Genomic DNA, 23627 nt, shown 5'->3' on the forward strand with positions numbered 1-23627 from the left:
AAGGATATAAGTGAGAAGCTCTGTAAACCATAGATTTTGGCATTTTGAACATGTATAATCACAGAAAATCAACTCAGAGGTGGTCCTTAAGAGGTTTTAAAGAGAACATGAATGATTAATTTCCATTATGGCTAATTCTTCACAAATATAACTCCATATCTGATGTAAACATTGAAAAGTAATTGCCAGAAGGCAAGCGGCTGTAATTTATTCAGTTTATTCAGGAATTTGTGAGTCGAATACAGCTTCATTACAGCATAAAGCGTCTTGATAAGTGAAAAGCATTTTGTCTTCTCACTTCATATCAGTCAGAGTAAAAATGAAGGTGACCAAATACAATTCAATTCAACATTAAAGGGATACTTCAACATTTTGGCAAATTGGCCCATTTAGCGCAATTCCTTAGTCATTTCGAACAGCATACTTACTTTTTTTGTGAGGGCGAGCTGTTGTTTATCCAGAGGTGAGTCGGGGAAGGTTTTCGGGACGGACACAATGGAAGTGAATGGTATTTTTGCTTCCCCTCATCAAACTCATGAAATACAAAATCCAACAACGCCAAAACACTTTGGTGGACATGTTATAATCCGCACATTCACTACGCTGTGAAATATTAATGCAAAATTACAAGATTGAGTTGTTTATGCGAAGATTGCTAAGACGGAACTACGTACTAAATTTGACGTCTGGGCGAAGTGATTTCAAAAGAAAACGTAGTTTCCAGTATTTGCTTCAGTGTCGTAACGCTACAATATTATTTGTTGGTGTTCCACAGCGTAGTGAATGTGCAGATTATAACATGTCCACCAAAGTGTTTTGGGGTTGTTGGATTTTGTATTTCATGAGTTTGACGAGGAGGAACAAAAATACCATTCACTTTCATTGTGTCCGTCCCGAAAACCTTCCCAGACTCACCTCTGAATAAACAACAGCTCGCCCTCACAAAAAAAGTAAGTATGCTGTTCGAAATGACTAAGGAATTGTGTTAAATGGGCCAATTTGCCAAAATGTTGAAGTATCCCTTTAATCAGACTTAAAACATGTTTTTTTTTTTTTGTCATATTTGCACAATTTTTGCTGAAAAGGTAACAAATAATTTTTTTTGTCTGCACTGTGTATAAATATAAAGGTTTAAATATTGTTTTGTGATGCCAGCATCATGTTAGGCATGATTAGTATTGAATTAAATGTACATTCAGCTGCATTTAATCCAAAGACAGTGGATTAAATGGTCTCGCCCACAGTGGAGAGGCGGCGCTGTGGGTCAGTCCCGTACCTGCGGGAACGCAGCTCTCAGTCTGCCTCACTGCTTAACTCTCCGCAGACTGGCACATTTCACTATCTGAGCACCTTTCTTCACATCCATAGTATCGGGCTACATCGGGGGGGATGGAAGGGGGTCGAGGGCAGAGGAGTTGCAGGGTTCGAGAAAAGGTGAGATGGCAGCAGCAGGACAAGAGGTTGAGGGAGTCATTAGTAAGGGAGGGTAAAATGATGGAGAAAGAGACAGAGGCGGGAGGAGAAGAAAGGAACACAGATACAGACCCGCAGAGGAAGCAAATGGCGCCACAGTAAAGAAGAAGCGGGAACATACAGGGGAGTCAACACAAGAGATGGCACAAAAAAAAATGTCACAGACGGATAAATGATGACAGAGGAAAGGGAGGGAAAGAAAAAGAAAGAAATTATGAAAACAGTCAAGCAAGGACAGAAGTGATGGCTGGCAGTTTGGAAGATAGATAAGAAACCACATTTTCCATTCAGAGTAGGGCCAAATAATATTTCCAGACATTTTCCAACATGACTTCTAAAGCTGAATGATGTTTTAGATAAATGATATACCTGGATGTCATTAATGTTTTCTAGTGGATACCTCATAGTCTGAATCAATGGGTGAGTACAATCTTGAAACCCATAAATGACCGTCAGTCCGGGGTGTTAAACTTATTTTAGCTCAGTTCAGGTTCTGTTTGGCTCACTGGGAGATGAGGAGCAAAATATAAACAAACCATTTAAAAATAATGACAACTGCGTTTTGTCTTAGAACAAACACTTGAGTGCATTTTTTTAAAATATGCAAAATTAATGAGCTTTTTTATTATCAATCCTAAAATTAACCAGATTAATTTTTAGAACAAGTGCAGTCTTAACTGTTATCTGCCACAATATATCCAGACTAATGCTAGCAGATGCATGTTTTCATAAACTCACCCTGGTAACATTCACCGTATTCCAAATTCAACTGTTCCATTATCAATGAAAGCAGCATTTACTGAACTACTATGAGATTTGGTACCATGTGCTTTGGGTCTCAGTGTTGAGCTACTGCAGTGGATAAAATAAGATTGGCAGATACTTTATGCTACAATTTGAGTTAGGTGTTTCTGTGTAAATTTTCCACAGTGGATTTTATCCTCTGATGATGTTGACAACCCTGCTGTAAATAATATTTGACTCCGCTCTGATTCAGACTCTGCTAGGTCGGAGTGACAAGGCACACAGTCACAGTTGAAGGACTATAAACTTTAATGAAGGAGGAAAAAAACAAAACAAAACAAAAAAGGACAGAAGAGTCACTGTTTTCAGTGGGGATATAATGGAAAATATAAATATCTCAAGGATGCACAATCATTTCACTCAGTCATTTAGGTGTGAGAAACAAACATGGAGTGTATAGATGTGGCATAGAGATGAAACCCTGAATAAGCTGATGAACCGTGAGCACCGAAACCAAAGCAAAAACAGCACCACAAGTCAATATATCAAAATCTCTTTCATGCAAGAAGATGGACACAAGACAGAAATTTTAGGTGGATATTAATGGTACAGAAAGTCAACAGTCAAACAAACAACCAAACATACATCTCACTATCCTCTGCAGTGACTGTTTGGCACACAATTATAGGCTACAACTTCTAAATATCCTGAGACCACTAACAAAGTGTGCTCATGCAGGTTCAGCTACAACAAGTCTGTAAATCCATGGCCCAGATTTACACCGATTCACTACATGGATTTAGACCAAACACAGCCTTGTCGGATGGTGTTCAACTGCATCATGTGATTGATTCAGTCCATTGTGGCTCCAAGAACTCACAGCAAAGCCTGACTAACAGCGGGACCCTCTGGGGGGGGAGAAAGAGAGCTGCCTGGCTGCAGATCAGAAGCCCACCTTGGTGCTGTCCCGACCCAAGACGGCGTAGCTCATGAACTGCTCGGCATCGATCTCCAGCTCGTTGGCGTCCTGCAGAGACCCCTCCACGCTCACGTCCTGAACCCCCTCCTCACCTGAACCCTTCCCTCTACGCACAACCTTACGCACAATCTATCATACACACACACACACACACATGGGAGGGTGGGAGAGAGTGATGGATGAAAGCACAGTGGAAAATGTAGTGAAAATTTCTGTTTATGGAAAAAAAAATCATTTTAAAAAGTGACTAACAGAAAATGTTTGATGTAAATAATGATTATTTTTTTAATAATCATTCCGTGAGGAAATGTTGTACAGGTTCTGTGACACTGAAACCATGCATATTGTTGGAGACGTCTTTCTACGTTGGCGCCTGACAAGAGTTTTTTTACAGTGACACCAAATTGCCCAACCAGTGTGTCTGCAAAAGAGTTTTAAAAGGTTTCGAGCAGAAACCGCTTCTTGTAAAATTTCATCGTGTTGTGTTTTAGGGTTTGCTCACAACATGGACACTGGAGACACGTAATCTGCCATCTGCAGAGTTACTTATCAAACCATTTGTGCACACACCTGTTGGACAGTTCGCCATCACTTAGAAAAGCTGTGTCACTGTCTGCAGAGCCTCCATAGAAACAGCTTCAACACAACTGGGCCCTAAATGGCCCGGCTCGGCTTGAGGCTGACCTTTTTTGTGACAATGTTTCCATGTTCATCTGTGAACTGCTCCTCGCTCACTTGTTCTCCGGGAAGATCTTCAGCCTCATCACCCTGTGGGTGAAAAAGAAAAATACACCTAAATGGAGTTTCCTTTTTTTTGTTTTTCAAACTGCAGATTTAAAGCATGTTGAAATAGCTGTCACTGCAATGCAGTAATTGGCAAGCCATGAATCCCTCCACGACCAGGAAACGCAGGCAGGCAGATAAACAACAGATGGCTGAGAGGGTTAAAAGATTGTTTGTGCAGGCGAGGAAAATCCAACTGTTGGGATTCACAGTGCTCACTAATATCCCTTGGTGGCACTTGTAATTGCAGTTGATGAGGTTCATAACAATATGTTTTAGTCCATGATAATCTGCAGCATGTCTGAAGCCAGACTCGGGGGGGATCGGAGCGAGGAAAGGCGGCATCAACTTGAAAGGGACTTCAATAGAGATTTGACATTGAGGGAGTTAGGGCTGCAGGAGGAAGAGACAAAATGCCAGAGGGTCTTTTAGGCTTTTTTTTTTATAGCACAGGAGTCTAAACTTGTTGAGCTGAAGACAATCTATTTACAAGAGTGAAAAGAGAAGGTGGATGTAGTCAGACGGCTGCAGTAATGATGAAGTATTTTCATACAGTGATATTAATGGAGGACAGAGTATTAGCACTGTATGCATTTTCTTATGTTTTTTAATCTAATGAAAATATTACGTGCGCTTTAACAGCATTCGGTTGATAGTTGGTAGCAAAGACTGGACACCCACGGATAGATTGCCATGGTGAATTGAACTAAACAACGTTTTCAAGTACTGGTCACCTCAGTCCAAATGACTACACTAAAACAGACCATTCATTACCGCAAGCCAAACTTACAAATCTCAGAGAGTCACTTCATACTTCAGTCATTCAGTCATTCAGCAGTATTGTCCTGTCTTTTCCTTCAGTCACTGTGTGTCTGTCAGTCAGTCCTTTCTTCCAATGTACTACTTGTCCCTCCTCAGTCCCTCTCATCTCGGTACCTTGAGGATGACCCTGCGTCGGACCACTCTGGTGGTGACGTTCTCCTCTTCGTCGGCGACTCCTTCGACCTCGCCAAGCTCGTAGTCCAGCCGAGCGTGTATGTAGGTGAGCACCGAGCGCACTGAGCCGCTGGCTATGTGGAGGACGTTCTGACAGCTGATGACCAGGAACGCCAGCAGCACGAAGCTGAAGAGGAGCTCAGTCACCAGGGCCCACATTGCCCCACTTTGACCCCCAGCAAGTCCACACAGCAAGGCACGGCTCCGACCTCAGACCGTCAGACCGCAGCAACTCCGGGTTGCCACACAGCCGTCTCTCAGCTTAAGAGAGGAGGTAACAGCTGCAGACAGAGTGCCTTCTGTCAGTGGTTCGGTCAAACTGCTGTTGTCTCTTTCAGTTCATATCCATTTGCTGGGGCAGTGGGCCCTTCTCCCGAGATCTCCTCTCTCTCGTCTTCTCACTGTCAGGTCAGGAGTCCCCGGTCAAAGACATCGAAGCAAGCCAAACTTCAGGGGGGCGTCTTTTCCCTCCTCTCTCACTTTCTGATCATGTGATCTGTGGTCTTTAAATACCTCCAGCCTATTCAGTAGCTTTGTGTGCTCCAGTAAAAACACTAGGGAACTTTCTTCACGCATTCACTTAAAAATATTCCTTAGTATCCACACCACCATTTCTTTGAATTTTTTTTTTTTATATCCAGTTAGAGAGCACTTATTACCTTCAGGCAAACTCAAAATTGACTGTGACGCTCATACAGAACAGTACCAAGTCCACAAAGGGCCTAAATACAGCTCTCTATTTTTGCTCTTCAGCCATTTCATGGACTGTCCTTTACAGTGCAGTGTGTCTGTCTTGTGCCAGAAAGTTCACATGTGGGACTGACTGGGGTGGGGATGGTGTAATATGAGCGGGAGAGTGAGGACGTGTTCTATATTTGGCCCGACGTGCTAGTTGTGCCCATGTTGGGCCCTCCTATCTATCCTATGTGGCTGTGTGGTTCTAGGATCAATCATTTCATAATAACATGTTGATTTACACTTTCAGCCAGTTTCAGCTTTCAGGAGAGGAGTTAAGAAATCAAAATGAGAGCCAGAATGTGTCAGACCTCAGACCATCTGGTGTCATTAAAATAGACATAAATCTGTGGCACAGCAATGTATCTGCCAAATCAAACACGAGTGCTGCAAGCAACTGGACCATTTCCAGTTTATATGTTAGCCAGTCTTGCTGTAGGAAAAATGCAGTTTCTGCCGTTTCAGTGCCATGGCTAATAGCACAACAAGCTGATGTCTACTTCACTCACCTGACCCTTCAGGCGGACGTCGTCCCAAGCCCTTAGTTCTGGAACCCTGTGCGGAAAGCCGAGGCCCTTCTCAAATGGCTGGGTGCCCCTGAAGTGCCCCCGCAAGATCTCAGAGTGCCCCATGTCCCTCACAGGCTGGAGCAAGGCCTCCGGGGACACGCAGGATGGGTCCACGTCCACGGCGTTACGCACTGACGACATCATTGTTTCCATGGCTTGCCTGGGTTTGGGTTGGTTTCCCACCCAGGCCTGGGTAGGGTCGGTGACAGGGATCCACCCCGGTCCCGTCTGTTCCTGCAGGTAGGAAAGGAAAGAGCCTCCACCTCCTCCGTTGCCACCATTACCTGACCTGAAAGGACACCAGTGGCTCAATGTTGAAGTTGTACTTTCACAATGAAACACTTTTCATAAGCCTTCAGCTTCTCTTCATTGGATTGTCATTAACATGCAGGTTAAAGGGGGGATTCATTAATTTTGACTGTGCACCACCTGAGAGGCGTACAGAGGCCCGACTCACCTATCTCCATTGCGATCAGCAACACAGCTCAGACCAGGTGACTCACTCAAGCGAGCGTACACCCTTTGCTGTCCTGCAACAAGAGAAAGCCCGTCCACTGAGCCCGTCCCGCCTTCTCTTCCACCACCTCCTCCTCCAGCTCCATCACCACCAGTCGTACTCGTGACGGCTGATGCCTCCGAACTTGCCTCTGACCCCTGACCATTGTTCAGCCCATTAAGATTGATCCCAGCGATGGTACCCCCGAGCGAGGCCGGCGTGGTCGTGCTGATTGAGTCAACGCCCATCTCTGAATCGTCTTCGGGCAGCTCAATGGAGCCACTCAGCACCCCGCCCCCTCCGCTGGCTGCACTGGCCTGACTCGCCGGCCGACCCAGACTTCCGTAGGGCAGCCCCAGCAGACCCTCTGAGTCATCGGCATTGCTGCACTCCAGCGACGAGTCCTCCACCGGCACCAGGGAGGGGCTGTTGCCCGAGGGCCACACCTGCACGTCCGACATCTCCATCAGGGTGTCTTCTTCTGTGGTGGCAATGGGAGCACAGTCCAGACTGGAGACCTCTTGCCAGTAAGGCTCAGCGCCCAGCGGAGAGGGCAGGCTGTACTGCATGGAGGCCGGTGAAAGAAGCTCTTCCTGCGCGAGCCCATAACCTGGAGCGAGACAGAGAGAGGCACACTGACACCCGGCCCCCCCGCCTCGCTCCCCACCTCACCCCCACAGCATCAGGACCCTGGGAGGGGGGTAAGTGCCCCTGCCCTGGAACTGGGCATCTCAGGGGAGGAGTAGAGGAGGCTGAAGGGACAAATGGGAGAGGATTGGGAAGGGAGAGAGGGGTAGGGCCAAGACAGTAGGAGCTGGAAGAAATGTGCACGGAGCATAGGACAAGAGAGCAAGGGCAGCTTTTAGACGTGGGGTTTGTCAAGCTCAATCAGCCAGCGCTGACGGTGAGAGCAGCAGCGGCAGCAGCAGCAGACACAGCCAGATGGACCGAGAGACTGAGACTGAGGTTCGAACCCAGCAGTGACTGATGCTGCTCTGCTGGCTGCCACCTGCAGGGGGAGACGGAGAGGGATTACTCACACCTGTCCAGCAGGTACACACTCTCTCTCTGGCTCATCCTAACACGCACATACAGTCACTCTCATAAAAGCATGCACTCCAGTCCACTCAGAAACAGGCAGGTTAATATTGTTATCAGGCTGGATAGCATGCACGCAGGCAATCTCAGATTCTCCTTACACACAGGTGCACATACACACTCTCACACTCCACACAGCTGCTTGTTCTCTCACTGACACATACATTTATTATAATGTATTCAATACACCACAGCTCTAGAAACATTAAACTTATTGTATTGTTAATACTCTTGCAAACACAGTTTGTCATTTTTTTTCCTCTGGGAAAGACACACAGTTGCTGCCTCAAACAAAAATGCACATTAATATTTCAAATGCAAATATATCAATAAAAGTGCATGTTGTTCATGTGCTGTGGACTCAGGTCACTCCTACAGCTGTTTCTCAGACACTTTGGATGAAAACACTTTGCCTATAGTGTGAAACTACTTTGGAATGACAGAGCACAATGCCAGACTGTGTGACGATGACTGTATATGAACCCAAACCCAAAACACACAAATGCAGCTTCTCAGTTTAAAAACTTGTTTTCGCTACAAAAACCATTCTAAAGTTGTGCGACACTTGAGTAAATGAGTATAGTTGATGCAACAAAAGAATGGCACTTTAGTTTAGGCAAAGGATGAGTATAAGATTGTATGATTGAATAAACCACCAGATGAAAAAGGAAGGAGGATGATAACAGTGAAAAGCATGCAGTACAGCAACAAGAGATTCTCCGAATGCGTGACCAGATGGAGAGAGGGAGAGAGAGAGAGAGAGAGAGAGAGAGAGAGAGAGAGAGAGAGAGAGAGAGAGAGAGAGAGAGAGAGAGAATGCATAAACTGTACAGTGAGGAAACTGCAGAGCACAGGGTGTAACATGATTCATGGCTGGCAGCAGACGAATGCTGAGAGTGCAGGAGATATTTGAGAGTCCAAGTGGCCAAAGAGACCCCTTTGCCCTACTTTCTCTTTCACTCTGCAAACCGTGGTCACTTGTCTGCACAAACTATTAATCATAACTAAACACAGTATTTTTTTTGTTCATGTTTTGGCCACTAAAAAAGAAAACAAACTAAACACAAAGGCAAATAGTTATGAGAACAGCAATTTAAAATAGAAGTCCTTAGGTGAAGTTACTGCTTGCTCTGTTTAGTACATTTCAAATGGGTTGTTATAGTTTATTTGGATTATGAAAATTGAAATCTGAGGGATATTGTTGAAATAACAATTATAATAATCTTCAACAAAATTGAAATGAAACCAATCTCCTTTTGAGTCCTCGTACCAGCCAATTCAGCTCATTATGAATTATAGTATGATGGAAATGTAAGTTGCGACTCATAATTCTTATCTAAATAACTTATTGTATCATATAAATCTGCAGGAATAGAGTACATTGTACGTTAGGTTAAAAAATTACCCTGACTTTACTGGCACATACTAAAGAAAATGTGCATACAGCAGTGATGTAGCTAAACAACGAGCAGTGCTGTCAGCCATGGAGGAACATACTGCTGCACTGTGAGGCTGTCCCATGAAAACAGGAAGGACCTTCAGCACGTGGTGAGGGTGTCAGAGCATATCATAAACAGATCATTAAATCAGAGATATTCACAATAATCAACTGAAAAAAGGGCTCAGTGTATCATAGAATAGAATAGAATAGAAAATACTTCATTTATCCCAGAGGGAAATTCTTCATAAAGGATCCTGCCCGCCATGAGCATCACCTCCTCTCCCCGCTGTTTTCATTAAAGATACAGACTCTCCAAATCCCTCTCACCAAATAAAGTGAAAAATAGGTTCTACCCCAGGAAGCCAAATTCACCCCATCCCATCCTCTATTCAAGGCAATAACCCTCAATCCTGTCATTCTGTTTATCTACACTACCAGCAGCATGCTGCTAAACAGTATGGCAGCGATTAAACACTGATAATTAAATCCTGCTGTACTGTATTCTGTTGCATCTGGTACGTCTGTTGAAAACACACTGATGTATTCTATTCATTGTACAACGAGATCTGAAGCCATGGAGGATGAGCTTGCTTTTTTCAGACAAACAACACAAATATATGAATGAGAATTTTTTTGTCTGCAATACATTTGGCTTCGAATGAATTTTTGAGAATGATGGTGAAATAAAGACAGTTAAACGACAGAAAATGATGAGAGAAAAATGCAAAAGGGCGCTTTTGCCTGAATTCCCCAATTTAAATGAAATATATACAAAGTAATAAGTGAAGCTATATGTGAAGGAAATAAACTTTTTCCCACAGACACGTTGGAGAAACATATTATACATAGGAGACAAAAAAACATTTCACAAAGTAAAAGACATATAAAGACGCCAACACTAACACACACAGGATGATTCGAGAGTTTACATTAAATAATGTGAAGAGACATTTACAACAAGGTGTGTAACAGTCAGATTTCAACGACACAGAACACTCAAAAAGACATTGAAAATGTGAATTTCACACAAAAAAACCCACAAACACTTCATATAGAAATTAGTGACACACAAAACCAACCACAACACTCATACATGAACAGAGCAAACACAAGTAACAGGTCACAAAAAAGGTTTGAGGCCTTTTTTAACCCCCCCCTTGAGGACAGACCGGTGAGGAGTAAAGAGACAGACTCGTGGCGTCATTCTCAGTGTGCATGCCATGCACGGACACACACACACACGTGTGTTTGTCAAGCAGCTTCGGGGTGCAGTGTCCGGTGCAAGTGTGCTCCAAGCATCATCTCCGACAAGCCAGAGTTGCTGACGCCCCTCGTCCCCGGTGTCTCCATGCAAACACAGGGCGAGATGAGCAATGAAAGTCGTGTGCACATGCTGACGTGCAGGAACGCAAGGAAAGAAGGGATGGGAAAAACAGGGAAAAGGACAGAGAGAGAGAGAGAGAGAGAGAGAGAGAGAGAAAGAGAAGGGCAGCGAGAGAGGAGGAGGAGGAGGAGTATAAAAAAGGGTGATGAAAACAGACAGAAACAGTGAGAGAGAGCGAGGGTCACCTCCCCCCTCCCAGTGGGTGCTGAGTACACAGTCTGTGTGAGGGGTGTCCGGCACAGGGCGGACATTTAAATAAAGGTGGGGGTTTCAAGAGTTAAAAATAAAGAAAAATGCACTAGTCGCAAATAAATAAAAGCTAGAGATGTGGGTCAGAGGTCAACATGAGGTCGGCATGAGGTCAGAGTTCGGAGAGGAGTGAGAAGGAGGAAGAGTAGGGCGGCTAGGCTGCAGATGACATGTCCAGAGAAACACAGAGAGGGGGACAGATTCACAGGGAATGAAAACAGGGCTCCCAAAAGAACATCCAGTGCACCGACATTAACCCTACAGAGGCTCAGACTACTCCCCATGCACAAACAAGCAGACAGAATCGAGATGCCCCTTCGCAGGAGTCTGGAAGAAGAGGTGTCACGCTACCAGCATTTAGGGTTTGTATGTTCTCACTGGGATATAATGAACCTTAAACATACGCTTACTTACTGTAGAGGTGCACTGAATAACTACAGAGGAAAAGTGAAACCTTAAAGATATTTTAACAAAGCAAAGGAAACATTTTGTGTAAAAATGCGAGAAGAACTTTTGTTTGCACGTAGGGTGATTTCACTAAAGATTATTATGTACGAGTTGTGATTTATTGGGATATAACCCCCTCTGCTCTGCTTAACCCCCCCCCCCCCACCTCTGACTCCACTGCAGCTACTTCACCAGCAGACAAAACACAAATTAGAAAAGGTCTTTGAAAGTAAAGAACTCTTACTAATGGAGTGAAAATCCAGAGACTAACTCTAAATGCAAAGTCACAGAGATTACCACAAACACAGGTGTTAAATTCTGGTTAAAATCTGGATTTCTGGAATAAAACACGTCAATGGTGGGTCCTCAGGCAATACATTACATCTTTCGAAAGATAAAAGCAAAGTGGTTGTAAATCTCAGTGTTAAGTATTTTATTTTTCCAGAATAATATTTAGCACATGTACAGTATTTGAATTTACTTTGGAGAGTTTTGTGTTGATAATAAACAGAACCGGTTGATAATATTTTAAGCTATATTTATGCATTAAACGATGAACTAAACACCCCCAAGCCTTGTAGCATCCACTCCTCTGCCTTTAAAACACAAAATCCTTCTATTTTGTTGTCATCACCTTCAGATCTTTCTTCTTGTCATAAGATTTGTTTTAGTTTTCATTTTACACACACTCCAAAACAATAAAACTGAATTCCAAGTCCATGATGCGCTTTGAAAAAGTATACAGCAATCATTAATATTAAAATACCTTCAATTCTAAACCCACCGATTTAAAGTAGGAACGGCTTTTGGGAGACAGGAAGTCGACAGAGAGACAGAGAAGACAGATACACGGCTATCAGATTCACTGCACTGGTGATCTGAATGTCTCCCTTTTCACCCGTTGACCGTCATGGTTGCATCCATATGCATTGTTACATCTGTGATTATTGCTCCGGTTTTCACCCGTCGCCCGTCAGACTAACCCGTCATCCGCACTGGATGCAGAGAAGAGCAGTCGGTCCGGGAGGAACGAGGCGCTCACGCCAGTCCGTGAGTGAAAATGGAGTCAATAAGATGTAGCGCACAGTATGCATGTGTGAATGAAACCATGAGGAAAAAGAGCAAAAGACCGAGGACGGACAACTGGTAAGAAGACCAGATATGCTTAGTTATAGGTGTGATTTATGTGGGCTGTATCATGTATGACAAAGACAGAGTATCATGAATAGCATTTACAACTCAAGAATTTAAAAAGATGCATTAAAAATCTAAAATATTCTTTTGTTTCATGTGTTGACTACGTTATTTATTCAATGTGGGCAGTACATAACCTATCCACCTCACAAACAAAATAAACCTTAACTATTCAGGACATGATTCTTAATTTATTTCTGTGATATCAGTACAACGATCCCCAGCATTCACCATGGAGCCATTTTCCTGTGTGGTTCGCTGCATTTTCCAGTCCTCATGCTAGTAAATAAATGAATCATGTGATGAATGACCAAAGGCTTTACTGTGGTACAGTAGGAGTGTCCTGAGTCCTTCTGCATGCTGCTGAGGTAAAAACCTGCAAAGGTGTCATGTCTGTGGCAGCTTGATACACAAGAGCAACACTGGAAATAAACGTGAGACAAAACATGAAGAGTTCAGAGGGGAACAGACGTAACCGGGCCTGTTTGAGGACATCGGAGGGAGGAGGACGTATGTTTATTGGGAAAGTGTCTCGGGGTCAAGGCGGAAAGGGACGACAGGGAAGGGGATGCACTGTGGGGTCTGTGGAGGGAGCTTACCATTGGTAATACCGGGGGAAAGGTGGTCTCTCTCGTTGTGCCGGCGTCTGCTCATGTCGCGGGAGCCTTGCCTTGCGGGCTGAGCCGGCTGACCCTCCAGCATGTTGATGATGTCCATCCGGTCGATGCTTTTCAGAGCCGTGTACAAGGTCTCCACTGCAGCGAGGGGAAGGACAGAGCTTTGCTTTTAACAAAAAAAATAACTTTTTAGGAACTAACATCAAGTGAGCAGTACACTCGGTGATCATGCACTCACTCTTGGCCCTCTTGCCTTCTCGAGTGGCCCACAGGTTGAGCAGCGCCGAGCTCTGCTCCAGCAGCGAGTTGGGATTCTCCACGCGGATCTTGTTGATGTCGTCCACACTGAGCTGAAGCTCGCGCGCCAACTCTGTTCAGCAAGGGAAAATATTTAAGTGACTCAGAGTATGAGTAACGCTGTTGTGGCACGCACGGCGCTGCTCTTGGAATGATGCGCCGCCTCACAGTAGCCAGAAGAGGAAGCTCGCTGTGTAGAATAGCCACGGCTCTTGGCAGGGAGGCGGAAAAATAATTGGTTTCATTGGCTGAGCACCATGTTATAACTTTGTTTGATCAGCAGGCGAGCTTGTTAGACAGAAGGTAAACATAGATGGTGTACCATACATGACCAGATTTAGTGGATTTGTGTGTTCGCTCACCAGCCCAGCTCAGGCCCAGCTGCTCTGCGATCACGGCCATCTTCAGCTCTGTCCGCTCCATGGCCGTCATGGAAGCTGCAGAAACCAGAGCAGAAGCCGTGAAATGCTGCATATGTACTGTACATTCATACAACCTGCTGTACATGAAGTAATATGATTAAAAGGTTTATCAAGCAGACAGCGATAAGCTCATACCCATAGCAGGCTCATTCAGAGCGCTGTATCTTTCTCTTAATGCCAGTGGGGTCAGAGTTCGCCTCCGATCTTCACTCCCGATAATCTGCCAGCAGCAAACAAACACCACAGAATTCACCTCAAGGAGAAATAAATTTAGCATAAGCATTTTGCTTGTAGTATATATATTTTGTGAAGGCTTTACCTTGATGCATGGGGGCATGGTGATGTTGAGGTTGCAGAGGACGTGCTGACTGTCCTCATACTTGGTGGTCTTACGCAGGAAAGACAGAAATCCAGTGGGCTCTTTACTGCTGTCTCTCACCTGAGAAACACGAATACAGAGAGCGCTGAAAACACGAAGAGTGATCCATCGGAAAAATTAAGACAAAGCTAATCAAGTAACTGTGAGCGACAAAACAAAATGAGAATAAAAAGGTTGCACCTTGACAGAAACAGGAAGACGGTTGTCCCTGAAGGCCTGGAAGCTGAAGCAGCGAGGCTGCTGGGCGGCCTTCCTCACAGGGACCAGATTCCCTGAACACTCCAGGTGAAGCGGCATTCCCTCCATCACCTGCACGACCAGCGATTGTTCAATGTCTTGATTTTACAAAATCTGTTTTTCATAGAAGTATCGATTTTTCTTCTTTAAACATACTAAACTAGAACTTGTTCTTTAACATGAGAGTTTCCAGGTTGAGAGCTTTTTGAAAATGATTCCAAGGTGCAGCGTATGAAGTGGCCACTTTTCCAAAATCCATCCAAAAATTAGTTATATTAAACCAAACAAACAGAAAACATTTGGAAGAACATACATGGCACCATAAAGAACTTAAATAGCTGGAAGTTTACAGAGTTTTGCTTTGTAGACACAAACTTGTGAGAGGTACTTTGCATTTGAATGAAAACGTAAATACTCAGCAAATATTGAAGATTTAACTCTGCATTAGTTTTCCAGGTCATACGTCCAAAGTGTGGGTCAATCCCCGTCCTCGTCTCTGCACTGACCTCTATGTCTCTGCTGCGAGCGACCTCTGTGAAGTTCTCATGTTGCTCCAGAGTTTTGTCCATCTTGTCGTCGGTCATGCAGTAGCAGCGCAGGCGGCCCTCGCGGAGCTCGTTCATCTTGGCGAACACCACAAATTTGGCCATGTAGGGTACGGCTGACAGCTCTCTGTACAGCAGGTTGGCAAAGGACACGGCCTCAGCCGTCCGAGGACAGTCGGCAAGCCAGAATCTGAGAGAACGACAACACAAAGGATGCAAATGTGGAGCAGAAACAACCTGGAACGATATCGCGTGGTGACAAATGCACAATAAAGCTGGGCCGAGATATAAACGCGGGGAAAGCTGCAACTGAACTCACCGTGCTGAAACGTTGGTTGTGAAACTGGCGCAGTCATTGGCGTAGAGGAGCTTGGTGGTGCCAGTGATGTCCTCCCACTGAGCTGGGGCCGTCCCACCTGGGGGTCACACAGCATGAGAGGGCTCAAAGTGGTCAAAGGTCATCGAGGAGTTTACAGAAGAGAGCCAGCGTTTCAGCTTAGGCCGACACTTTTCACAGTTTTTGATTCACTAAGATTCTAAACTTGTACACACAACAGCTCTCCGAAGCTCTCGCCGCCGGGCTGCAGTACCTATGACAGAGCAGAGCAGACGCAGGCTGGTGGTGTCGCCCTCCCCGGAGTCCCGGGGACTGTCCCTCCAGGACGGGGGCAGCGGGATGCGCAGTCCGATGGGCCGGTGGAACTTGCGCCGCCGGGGCTCCACAGTGACCACGGGGCTAAAGTTTGCCTGGTTACCCAGCAGCTTTGCAACCAGCTCGTCTGGAACTGGCTGAGCCTGAGGTTTCAAACAAGCGATGGAGGATGGGGGCGCGGGTTGGATGACGTGAAGGAAACGGAGAAGCAGCAGGAGGCGATGGGGATTGATTGAAAAAAAAAAAAAAAATGACGGGTTATTAGGACAGCAGTGACCAAAATAAAAGGATTAAAAAAGAGAAGAGGGCAGTCGAATCAGGAAAAAATTAAAGATGAAGAGAAAGAGAGAGAAAAAGGCCAGAGTGAATAGAGTACCACACATATTAAAACCATACATTTATAAAGACAATACCGACACAGCTGGTTTTCAGGATTTTCTTTATTGTAAAATGTAACGATGTGTGTTAACAAGAACCTTTTTACAATCATACAGGAGATATCAAAGAAAAAGGCACTGTGGTTTTTCACAACACGATCGCTACAACAACATTAAGCTTTATATATAAAATGCTCTTAAAATGATAAAGTAATCTATATAATAAAACAATTACTATGGTCCTTATTCAGTTACATTCTCTATCTTCAGTTGGGAGGTTATAGGATGTGTGGCAGCAGGTTAGTATATATAGAAAATATATGCAGCGTATAAAATCATTTATGTGTCTAAAGTAGCAACATCATGCAGGAAAAGGTCCATTCATGCTGGATCCACCTTTCAGCCTGGACGACTGAAACATTCTCAGCTCTGCAAGCTTTAAGTCTGTGGTTAAAAACAAAACCTGAAGCAAACACAGTCTTCAAGCAGGATAACAGAGCATGCAGAAAACAGTGTGTGTCCGACACGTTCAAGCCAAATCAAACGCAAATGACAGATTGCAATCCAGAATTTGCATATCTGAGAAGGTCTATAACATAAATATTCATAATGGAAAATATAATGAAGAAAAAGAAAATTACATTTAATAGAGATTTAGAAATTGTTGGAAACTGATATCAGTATTAAAGGTAGAAGTTTGCCAAAATAAATAAGATTTCACGGCTTAATTGCTGCTTTGTGTTTGTATTTGTAATTTTGGCTTAACCATATTGGAAGCTTCTGTTTCAACGTCAGTTTGGCAAAACAATTAACAGTGAAGTGACGACCAAAGAAGGTTGAAATCATAGCTTATGAAATGTGCCAAAATGTACATGAGGAATACCACCTTTAACTCTGTGTGATAAGTCTGATCATCTGATTTTTCTTGACTTTGGTGTTCGTGTCAGAGAAATCCTACAAACACACAAATGAAAGTCACCAGCTTGAACAGCTTTAAAATTACTTAAATATCAGGTGGTACCTCTGTATATGATTCACTCCTGATGATCTAAAAGAAGTTTATAGTGTTTTTTTCTTTTTAGAGTTACTAGGGATATCACTAGAAAATACTTAAGGAATCAAATTTCTTTTTCTGGTAACTACAAAACTGTATGGATTTCTAAGGAATATCAAATAAATCTAATACAAGAACAGGGTTTATCCAACAGTGTAAATAAAATAATGGCAAACAACAAAACAGACAATAACATATCAGCACTAAATCAGTATATCAAGGTGTCCAGTGCATGCAAAATGTGACATGAAAGGCAAATGCGTTTCTTTATAATGTGAAAAATACAGAAAATGAATTAAACAAACAGACAACTGATTCAGAAAGATTTGGCACAAGTGCTGATATGATCAAGTCATTCCACGATCAGTCAAAGTAAATCAAACATGCTTTATTCAGGCAAAAACAGGCATTAGCGATTCTGTCTCTCCTCTCCTTCCATCTTCTCATCATCCCAGCTCACCTGCAGCCCCAGGCGAACCCGTTTGGTGACTGCCGTCTCAGGGAACGTGGCCTGGACCATCGGCACCAGTTTGCTGGTGAGCGAACCTCCTTCTGGACCAATCAGGTCGCTCTCCTGCTGGACGCGCGATACGACAGCGAAGTAAAGAGGGAAGTCGGTGGAGATGATGCGGCGGATTCGTTTCTTCCCGAGTTCCTCTTGACTTTCTAGGTCTGAGGACAGAAGAAACGGTGAAGTGGCGCCTCCCGTGCGTTTTCAAGCAGCCAGGTCTTTAAACTCCTACCCTCGTCCATCCCGTTGAGGATCGTTTCCAACACTTCGTCGCCATAGCGATTGCGGTGTTCTTTCCAGACTGAGCCGTTCTCGCTCCTCAGCACGACCAGCTCGCGGTCGCCTCGACCCAGAGCGGCAAAGTGGGGGATCTCCACAATGACCGGTCTGTCACACAGAAAATCACTCATGAGAACAAAGAAACCGCTGCAGATGTTTTGGACCATGTATGTTTCACTACTTTGCCGTTTCTCACCCCAGGAACTGCATGCCTGCGGGGCCCAGGGAGATGATCCGGCTGGCCAGCCCCTCTCCCTCCACCAGCGGAGGGGGGCTGGTCAGCTTCTGCGGCTTCACCAGGCGGCAGGTAATACGGGTGGGTGCCGCACACGTCCGCGGAGGTATGATGACACGCAGACCATTATGCCTGCTGCCTCGCATTGAACCGCCTCGGGCATCCACCATGAAACTGACCAGGAAACTGCGACGGGACCAACACGGCGGGAATTAGCACATTAAAGAGAGACGAAGCAAATGAGGACATCTTCCTGTGTCTGACCCTGTGTGTATGGGACTGGCCACCGGGCTGACGTTGTCCGACGTCTCTGTGGCTGGGCTGCTGGGAATCAGGGAGTCCTCGTCATATTCTTTGGGCAGTGGGAGCGGAGTGTGTTGCTGCAAGACAGGAAAAGACAACAAATCAAACAAATGGAAACAATATGCTGAGGGACAAAAATAATCAAGCCATCTGTGGTCATTTGGTGTTTATTAAAAAGAGCTAAATCAAGAAATCTAATTTTAAGGAAATGTTTAAACCGATATGAGAAGAACTTAAATCGTCTGGACAGTTTGGAACAAGTAGCGAGCCAGTGTTGAGAATGTAGGGAGAAAAAAGTAAATATATCTGTGTATGTGGGGATTAAATAAATAAAAAAAAAAAGTTGCCAAAACAGTGTTGAAATAAAGGACAGAAACCTGAAAATCTATTTTTGAGCAGCAATGAAGAATAAACAAACCCTTACAGCCTTAATTTTCCAATCTTTCATTCCGTACCTGATCGATCTCGTGTTCCTTCAGGATAACGGTCTCTGGGGAAACACGGGGGATCCTGGGAATGGCTGGCGAGTAATTTCTGTTGCATGACAAGAGAAAAAAACAGGCCAGACTGAAGACACGTCTTTCCATCTCAGCTCCTCCCGAGTGCTCGTTCCGGTGTTAGTGCGTGTCTACGGTGCGCCCCCTGCTATCCATCCACGTTATGAGGTTATGTCTACCAGCTCGGCTCTCTCCCCTGCTTCCCCGCCCAGCCCCCCTTACGCTGTGCCCAGCCCTCTCTCGTACTCCAGTGATTTCTTGGGGGAGAGGAAATCGTCATCATGGTCTTTCATGTCATCCATCTTCATGTACCTGGCCCCTTCTGTCCCCAAGAGCTCCTCTCCTTCAGAGAACAACATGCCAAAGAGAGCGAACAGACCGTTGTCAGGTTGGTGAAACAGCACAGGAGAAGGAGAGAAAGAAAAAGACAATGTTGTTAACAAGCGGCTGGAAAGGTTAGACAGAATGACAGCCCAGGACTTAGATGATGGCTCTGACAGTTACAAGTAAGACTGGTTAAACTATTTCAATTTATGCATAGACACATCTACAGAAGATGACAAAAGAGGAATGTTATAATGAAGTTTAGTATTAATGAGTCCAACACATATGGCAAAGAACACTTCAATATCTTCACAAATAAGAAATTGAGTCCAGTCCACAATATAGATACAGTGTACTCTTCTCATTTAAAGACTGAAGCAGCTTAATCATAAAAAATATTTGCTCTTGAGAGTTAAAGGCCAGTAAAATGCAGGCTGAAGTGAAGTATGAGGAGAATGGCGGTAAAAACACACACAAACACAGAGACATCTTGAACAGCATCACTCCACCACGACACATCACATCGACAGGACACTGCTCATCTGGGCGTGAGTCGCAGTTGGTTTTTACTACTTACCCAACAAAACGTTTAATATTGTTTACATGTTCGGCATGAGTCTCTCCTGAAGGTGTGAACTGGCGAGTGTAGAGTGTGAGAGAGGCTGTCTGTTGAAGGTTCACAGCCTGAAGTGTGTCACAGGAGTCATTACACTCTGTGTGTGAACTTCACCCGGGATCATGTGAGTCCGCTGGAGTTGTGGATATTCTGTCTCCCATGTAGCACACGTGTGCTTCGTCACTATACGCAAGAATTCCTCCCAGATAGCTTTACCAATCCAGACATGAGACGTATCTATGGCTGCGACTCAACTACTTTCTAAATTTAGAGCCACACTGACAATCTGCTGGTTGAATTATCAGGACACTAAAAATATCACGACATAATATCCAGTGACATTATTGACTTGAAAATAATCAAATGTATTGATCTATTATTATCCATTGTGTTTTTGTTTTTTTTTTTCTTTTTCCCAGACTAAAGGATCCATGTCCAATACTCACAGTGCATTTTGTTTCCTGGTAAACACCTGCCTGATTAAATCCCAAATCCTGTGCAGTGAGCTGCAGTGCTAACACTAAGTGGTTCAATAAAAAAAGTGGCCAGAATAAACAAAACAAAAAGGGTAACTTGTCTCTTGAAATTAAAGGCTAACTGCAAAAGTCTCTGTGTGTTCAGTCCATTCAAATTCCAGTAACAATTTTTAAGACACTCAGCAGACACAGCTGACGAACAGTGATTTGGTAAAAAGACCAAAGATCAGGATGCAGGTGCATTCAGTTAAAGGCACAACGGCGGACCCGCACGTGTCAAAATAAATAGAACACTACCCTCCCTTGTACTTGGAAGCCTCCCAGTGTTTCAGAATAATTTACAGTCAAAGGTTATTAATGTTTAATACCAGTAATAAAACTTGTTCGTCTGTTTGATGAAAGATCGTTAAAAAATAAGAGCCTCTGTCACCCGATGGAGGAAAAGAGACACCTGGAGAGTCCAGCTATGGGCGTGTTAATAAAGGGACATATAGAGGTTACAGACACGAGTGCTATGAGTGCATGCCAATGAGAAACCAGAGCCACCATCACAGTGAGCGCCACTACAGAGGAAACAACACAGAGAGAGGCGGTGAGGAAAGAGATGGAGCTGGCTTGAAATGGAGCGACGCACGTTTTTACCACCTATGAATGTCGTACAAAGAAGGAAAGAGACATTCATACCTAATGTTAGCTGTGCAATTCCTAAAAAAGGGGCAAAAGGCGAAAAAAAAAAGGGTTGAAAAATGAATAATCAAGCCACCATTTAAAATAGTTTTTGTCTCCTTCAATTTCATGTAAGAACTGAAGATTTTAGTTTCGTACCTTCATCCTCGGACACATCGAGTATCTCATCCACTGTTTCTGGGAAACTCATACGATGTTTCTCTGTTGTTGTCTGTCACAGAGAGAAAGGAAACATAAGAATTCGACTTCTTGGAGCAAACTACAAACTGCTTAATTCCTGAAGTCTTTCTTACCATGGAGACAGTCTCCTCTGTGACAAGCTTCAGGACGTCAATCACAGAGATGTAACCCAACCTCTTAGCGATGGAAAGGGCTGACGTGCCGTGCTGACGGAGAGAAAGAGGACCAGCGATCAGACTTCTGAAGAGAAACATTCAAGCGAGGGAAACGCGTAAAACTGCGCTCACCGTGGTGATCTCGTTGGGCTGGGCGCCGTGCTTCAGCAGCAGCGTCACGATGTCCGTGTGTCCCTGCTGGGCCGCCTGGTGCAGAGGAGTGTAGCCGAGCTGCGCGGGAAACAAACACCAACGTTAAAGGTAAACTTTTACCTTTCAGACACGCTCAGACTACTTTCTTGCATTTTGGAGTTGCACTCACCCTTGTTTTGCTGTTGACATTGGCCTGCTGCTGCAGCAGGAACTTCACCATCTTGATGTTGCCATAGTGACACGCTACGTGAAGAGGGGTGTAGCCCATCTGATAGCGAGAGGAAATAAAAATGACTCTTTAATACAAAACAAACATGACTTTCTACTGCAATATGTACAGAATGTGTATCTCAGCCCTGGATTGTTATGGAACAGAAACTGTCAGCAGGTTAATTTTGCTCGAGCACTTGGACAGCATCTTCAGCAGAGAGTTTTTAACTTGACAAGAGGATCAAAAGAAAGCTCTTTTTGGCTCAGTATACAAACAGCTGCTTCCCGACTGTTAAAGCAGAATTTAAAGAGGGGCTTACGCGTGTGGCAGCATAAACCGAGGCTCCTTGCTTCACCAGGATATCTGCAATACCAACATGTCCCTCCTGTGCCACCAGGTGGAGCGGGGTTAATCCACTCTGTAGGGATCAAAAAACACACAATGAAATTCACTGAACACACAGTCAAAGCAAAGTCTGTGTTTATTTTAGAAAAAAATCCACACTCTTTTACATTTTTGAGGTTTAATTCCAAAAGTTCTGCTCTTGCCTTGTTGCCCAAGTTGACGTTGGCCTGCTTGGAGATGAGCAGGGAGACCATGTCGGGCCTTCCTTCCTGTGAGGCCAAATGGAGAGGTGTGACTCCCTGCAGTGACTCAGCGTTGGCCGACGCTCCGTACTGCAGCAGGCTGTTCGCCACCTCCACCTGGTTCTGCTTCGATGCTATGTGGAGGGCAGTGTAGCCGTTCTGGGGAAGAGATACGACGGCTGGTTAGAAAGATTACTGCTTCCTCATGATATTAAGCCATTTTTCTTGAACATCTTTTGTTATTTACCCTGGCTGCGCTATGTGGTGATCCTCCCTTACTGACAAGTAAGTTAACCACATCCAGGTTGTTGTGATGTACAGCGACGTGCAGCGGAGTCAGCCCATTCTGTAGAGAGGAGGACAAAAAATGTTCATCAGACTGTATGATTACAAACAACTTCAGTTTCTTTCCACACCATGTGCTGGTTCTCACCTTCCCAGCTGCATTGGGGTTGGCTCCTCTCTCCAGCAACAGCTCTGCTACGTCCACTTTACCGTACTTGGAGGCCACATGGAGCGGAGTGAAGCCTTTCTGCAGGCGCACCAACAGTGAAAAGGACATTACTTCAGAGTTCGCTGGTCTCTGGTGGAATGAAAAACTGCATTGGGTCTGCAAACAGGGCTTACCTTCGTCATCTTGGTCTGCTGAGCCTCCATGTCCAGGAGGATGCGCACAGTTTGAACATGACCTTCTCGGGCAGCGATGTGAAGGGGCGTGTGTCCTGCAGTGGTGGTGGAGTTGGGGTTGGCTTTGTGCTCCAGCAGAAGCTTTACTAGCTCTTTGTGTCCCATGCGAGCAGCACAATGCAGGGGTGTTTGGTCATCCTGGTCCAGGAAAGGGAGAGTGATTAGGTAATAAACACAGATTCTTCTTCTCCCAAAGACCAGTCTCTAAACTGTTCAATTACACATGGGATGTCAGACAGATTTAAACTCCTGTTGGAAGTCTTTACCTTGGCCTTGGCATCCACCGGTGCTGCGTTCTGCAATAAAAACTCTGCCACCTCGTAGTGTCCCGCCCGAGATGCCATATGAAGCGGAGTCTCCACTTTCTGCTCATACAGGAACAGAAAAGCCACAGCATCAGAGTTGGTAGTCTATTCACGTCTTTACCAGCAACGTGAGGGTCTGCTGGTATACTCACGACGTTGGAGGCGCTGGGAGAAGCTCCTTTTTGCAGTAGTATCTTCACAATGTTGAGGTGACCCATGAATGACGCCACATGCAATGGGGTCAGGCCAGACT

At 44.7% G+C, this 23627-nt stretch overlaps 1 protein-coding gene across 15 annotated transcripts in view; it reads right to left on the bottom strand.

Annotated features, from left to right (window-relative positions):
• The window catches only part of ank1a (ankyrin 1, erythrocytic a), a 79829-nt gene that overhangs the window by 4533 nt on the left and 51669 nt on the right, over nucleotides 1-23627 (bottom strand). For 5 of the 15 annotated variants that reach the window (XM_030104570.1, XM_030104563.1, XM_030104569.1 and 2 more), the window contains 32 exons: nucleotides 23527-23625; nucleotides 23336-23434; nucleotides 23010-23207; nucleotides 22816-22914; nucleotides 22630-22728; nucleotides 22344-22541; nucleotides 22115-22213; nucleotides 21754-21852; nucleotides 21564-21662; nucleotides 21390-21482; nucleotides 21235-21307; nucleotides 21094-21114; nucleotides 19216-19336; nucleotides 18952-19030; nucleotides 18458-18573; nucleotides 18155-18379; nucleotides 17912-18066; nucleotides 17629-17840; nucleotides 15676-15880; nucleotides 15405-15501; nucleotides 15047-15275; nucleotides 14484-14612; nucleotides 14244-14363; nucleotides 14060-14144; nucleotides 13865-13939; nucleotides 13444-13575; nucleotides 13188-13343; nucleotides 6737-7385; nucleotides 6220-6568; nucleotides 3881-3964; nucleotides 3173-3325; nucleotides 1277-1375 (listed from right to left, as the gene is read on the bottom strand). In XM_030104570.1, coding sequence (XP_029960430.1) covers nucleotides 1304-1375; nucleotides 3173-3325; nucleotides 3881-3964; nucleotides 6220-6568; nucleotides 6737-7385; nucleotides 13188-13343; nucleotides 13444-13575; nucleotides 13865-13939; nucleotides 14060-14144; nucleotides 14244-14363; nucleotides 14484-14612; nucleotides 15047-15275; nucleotides 15405-15501; nucleotides 15676-15880; nucleotides 17629-17840; nucleotides 17912-18066; nucleotides 18155-18379; nucleotides 18458-18573; nucleotides 18952-19030; nucleotides 19216-19336; nucleotides 21094-21114; nucleotides 21235-21307; nucleotides 21390-21482; nucleotides 21564-21662; nucleotides 21754-21852; nucleotides 22115-22213; nucleotides 22344-22541; nucleotides 22630-22728; nucleotides 22816-22914; nucleotides 23010-23207; nucleotides 23336-23434; nucleotides 23527-23625 — 4719 coding nt within the window. In that variant the 3' untranslated portion in view covers nucleotides 1277-1303. Of the gene's footprint in view, nucleotides 1-1276; nucleotides 1376-3172; nucleotides 3326-3880; nucleotides 3965-4915; nucleotides 5560-6219; nucleotides 6569-6736; nucleotides 7386-13187; nucleotides 13344-13443; nucleotides 13576-13864; nucleotides 13940-14059; nucleotides 14145-14243; nucleotides 14364-14483; nucleotides 14613-15046; nucleotides 15276-15404; nucleotides 15502-15675; nucleotides 15881-17628; nucleotides 17841-17911; nucleotides 18067-18154; nucleotides 18380-18457; nucleotides 18574-18951; nucleotides 19031-19215; nucleotides 19337-21093; nucleotides 21115-21234; nucleotides 21308-21389; nucleotides 21483-21563; nucleotides 21663-21753; nucleotides 21853-22114; nucleotides 22214-22343; nucleotides 22542-22629; nucleotides 22729-22815; nucleotides 22915-23009; nucleotides 23208-23335; nucleotides 23435-23526; nucleotides 23626-23627 lie in introns of those variants that run through there. The other 10 variants (XM_030104568.1, XM_030104566.1, XM_030104571.1 and 7 more) reach the window with 10 other exon arrangements.

The sequence above is a fragment of the Salarias fasciatus genome, chromosome 12 (assembly GCF_902148845.1).
Source record: "Salarias fasciatus chromosome 12, fSalaFa1.1, whole genome shotgun sequence".
NCBI classification, from domain to species: domain Eukaryota; kingdom Metazoa; phylum Chordata; class Actinopteri; order Blenniiformes; family Blenniidae; genus Salarias; species Salarias fasciatus.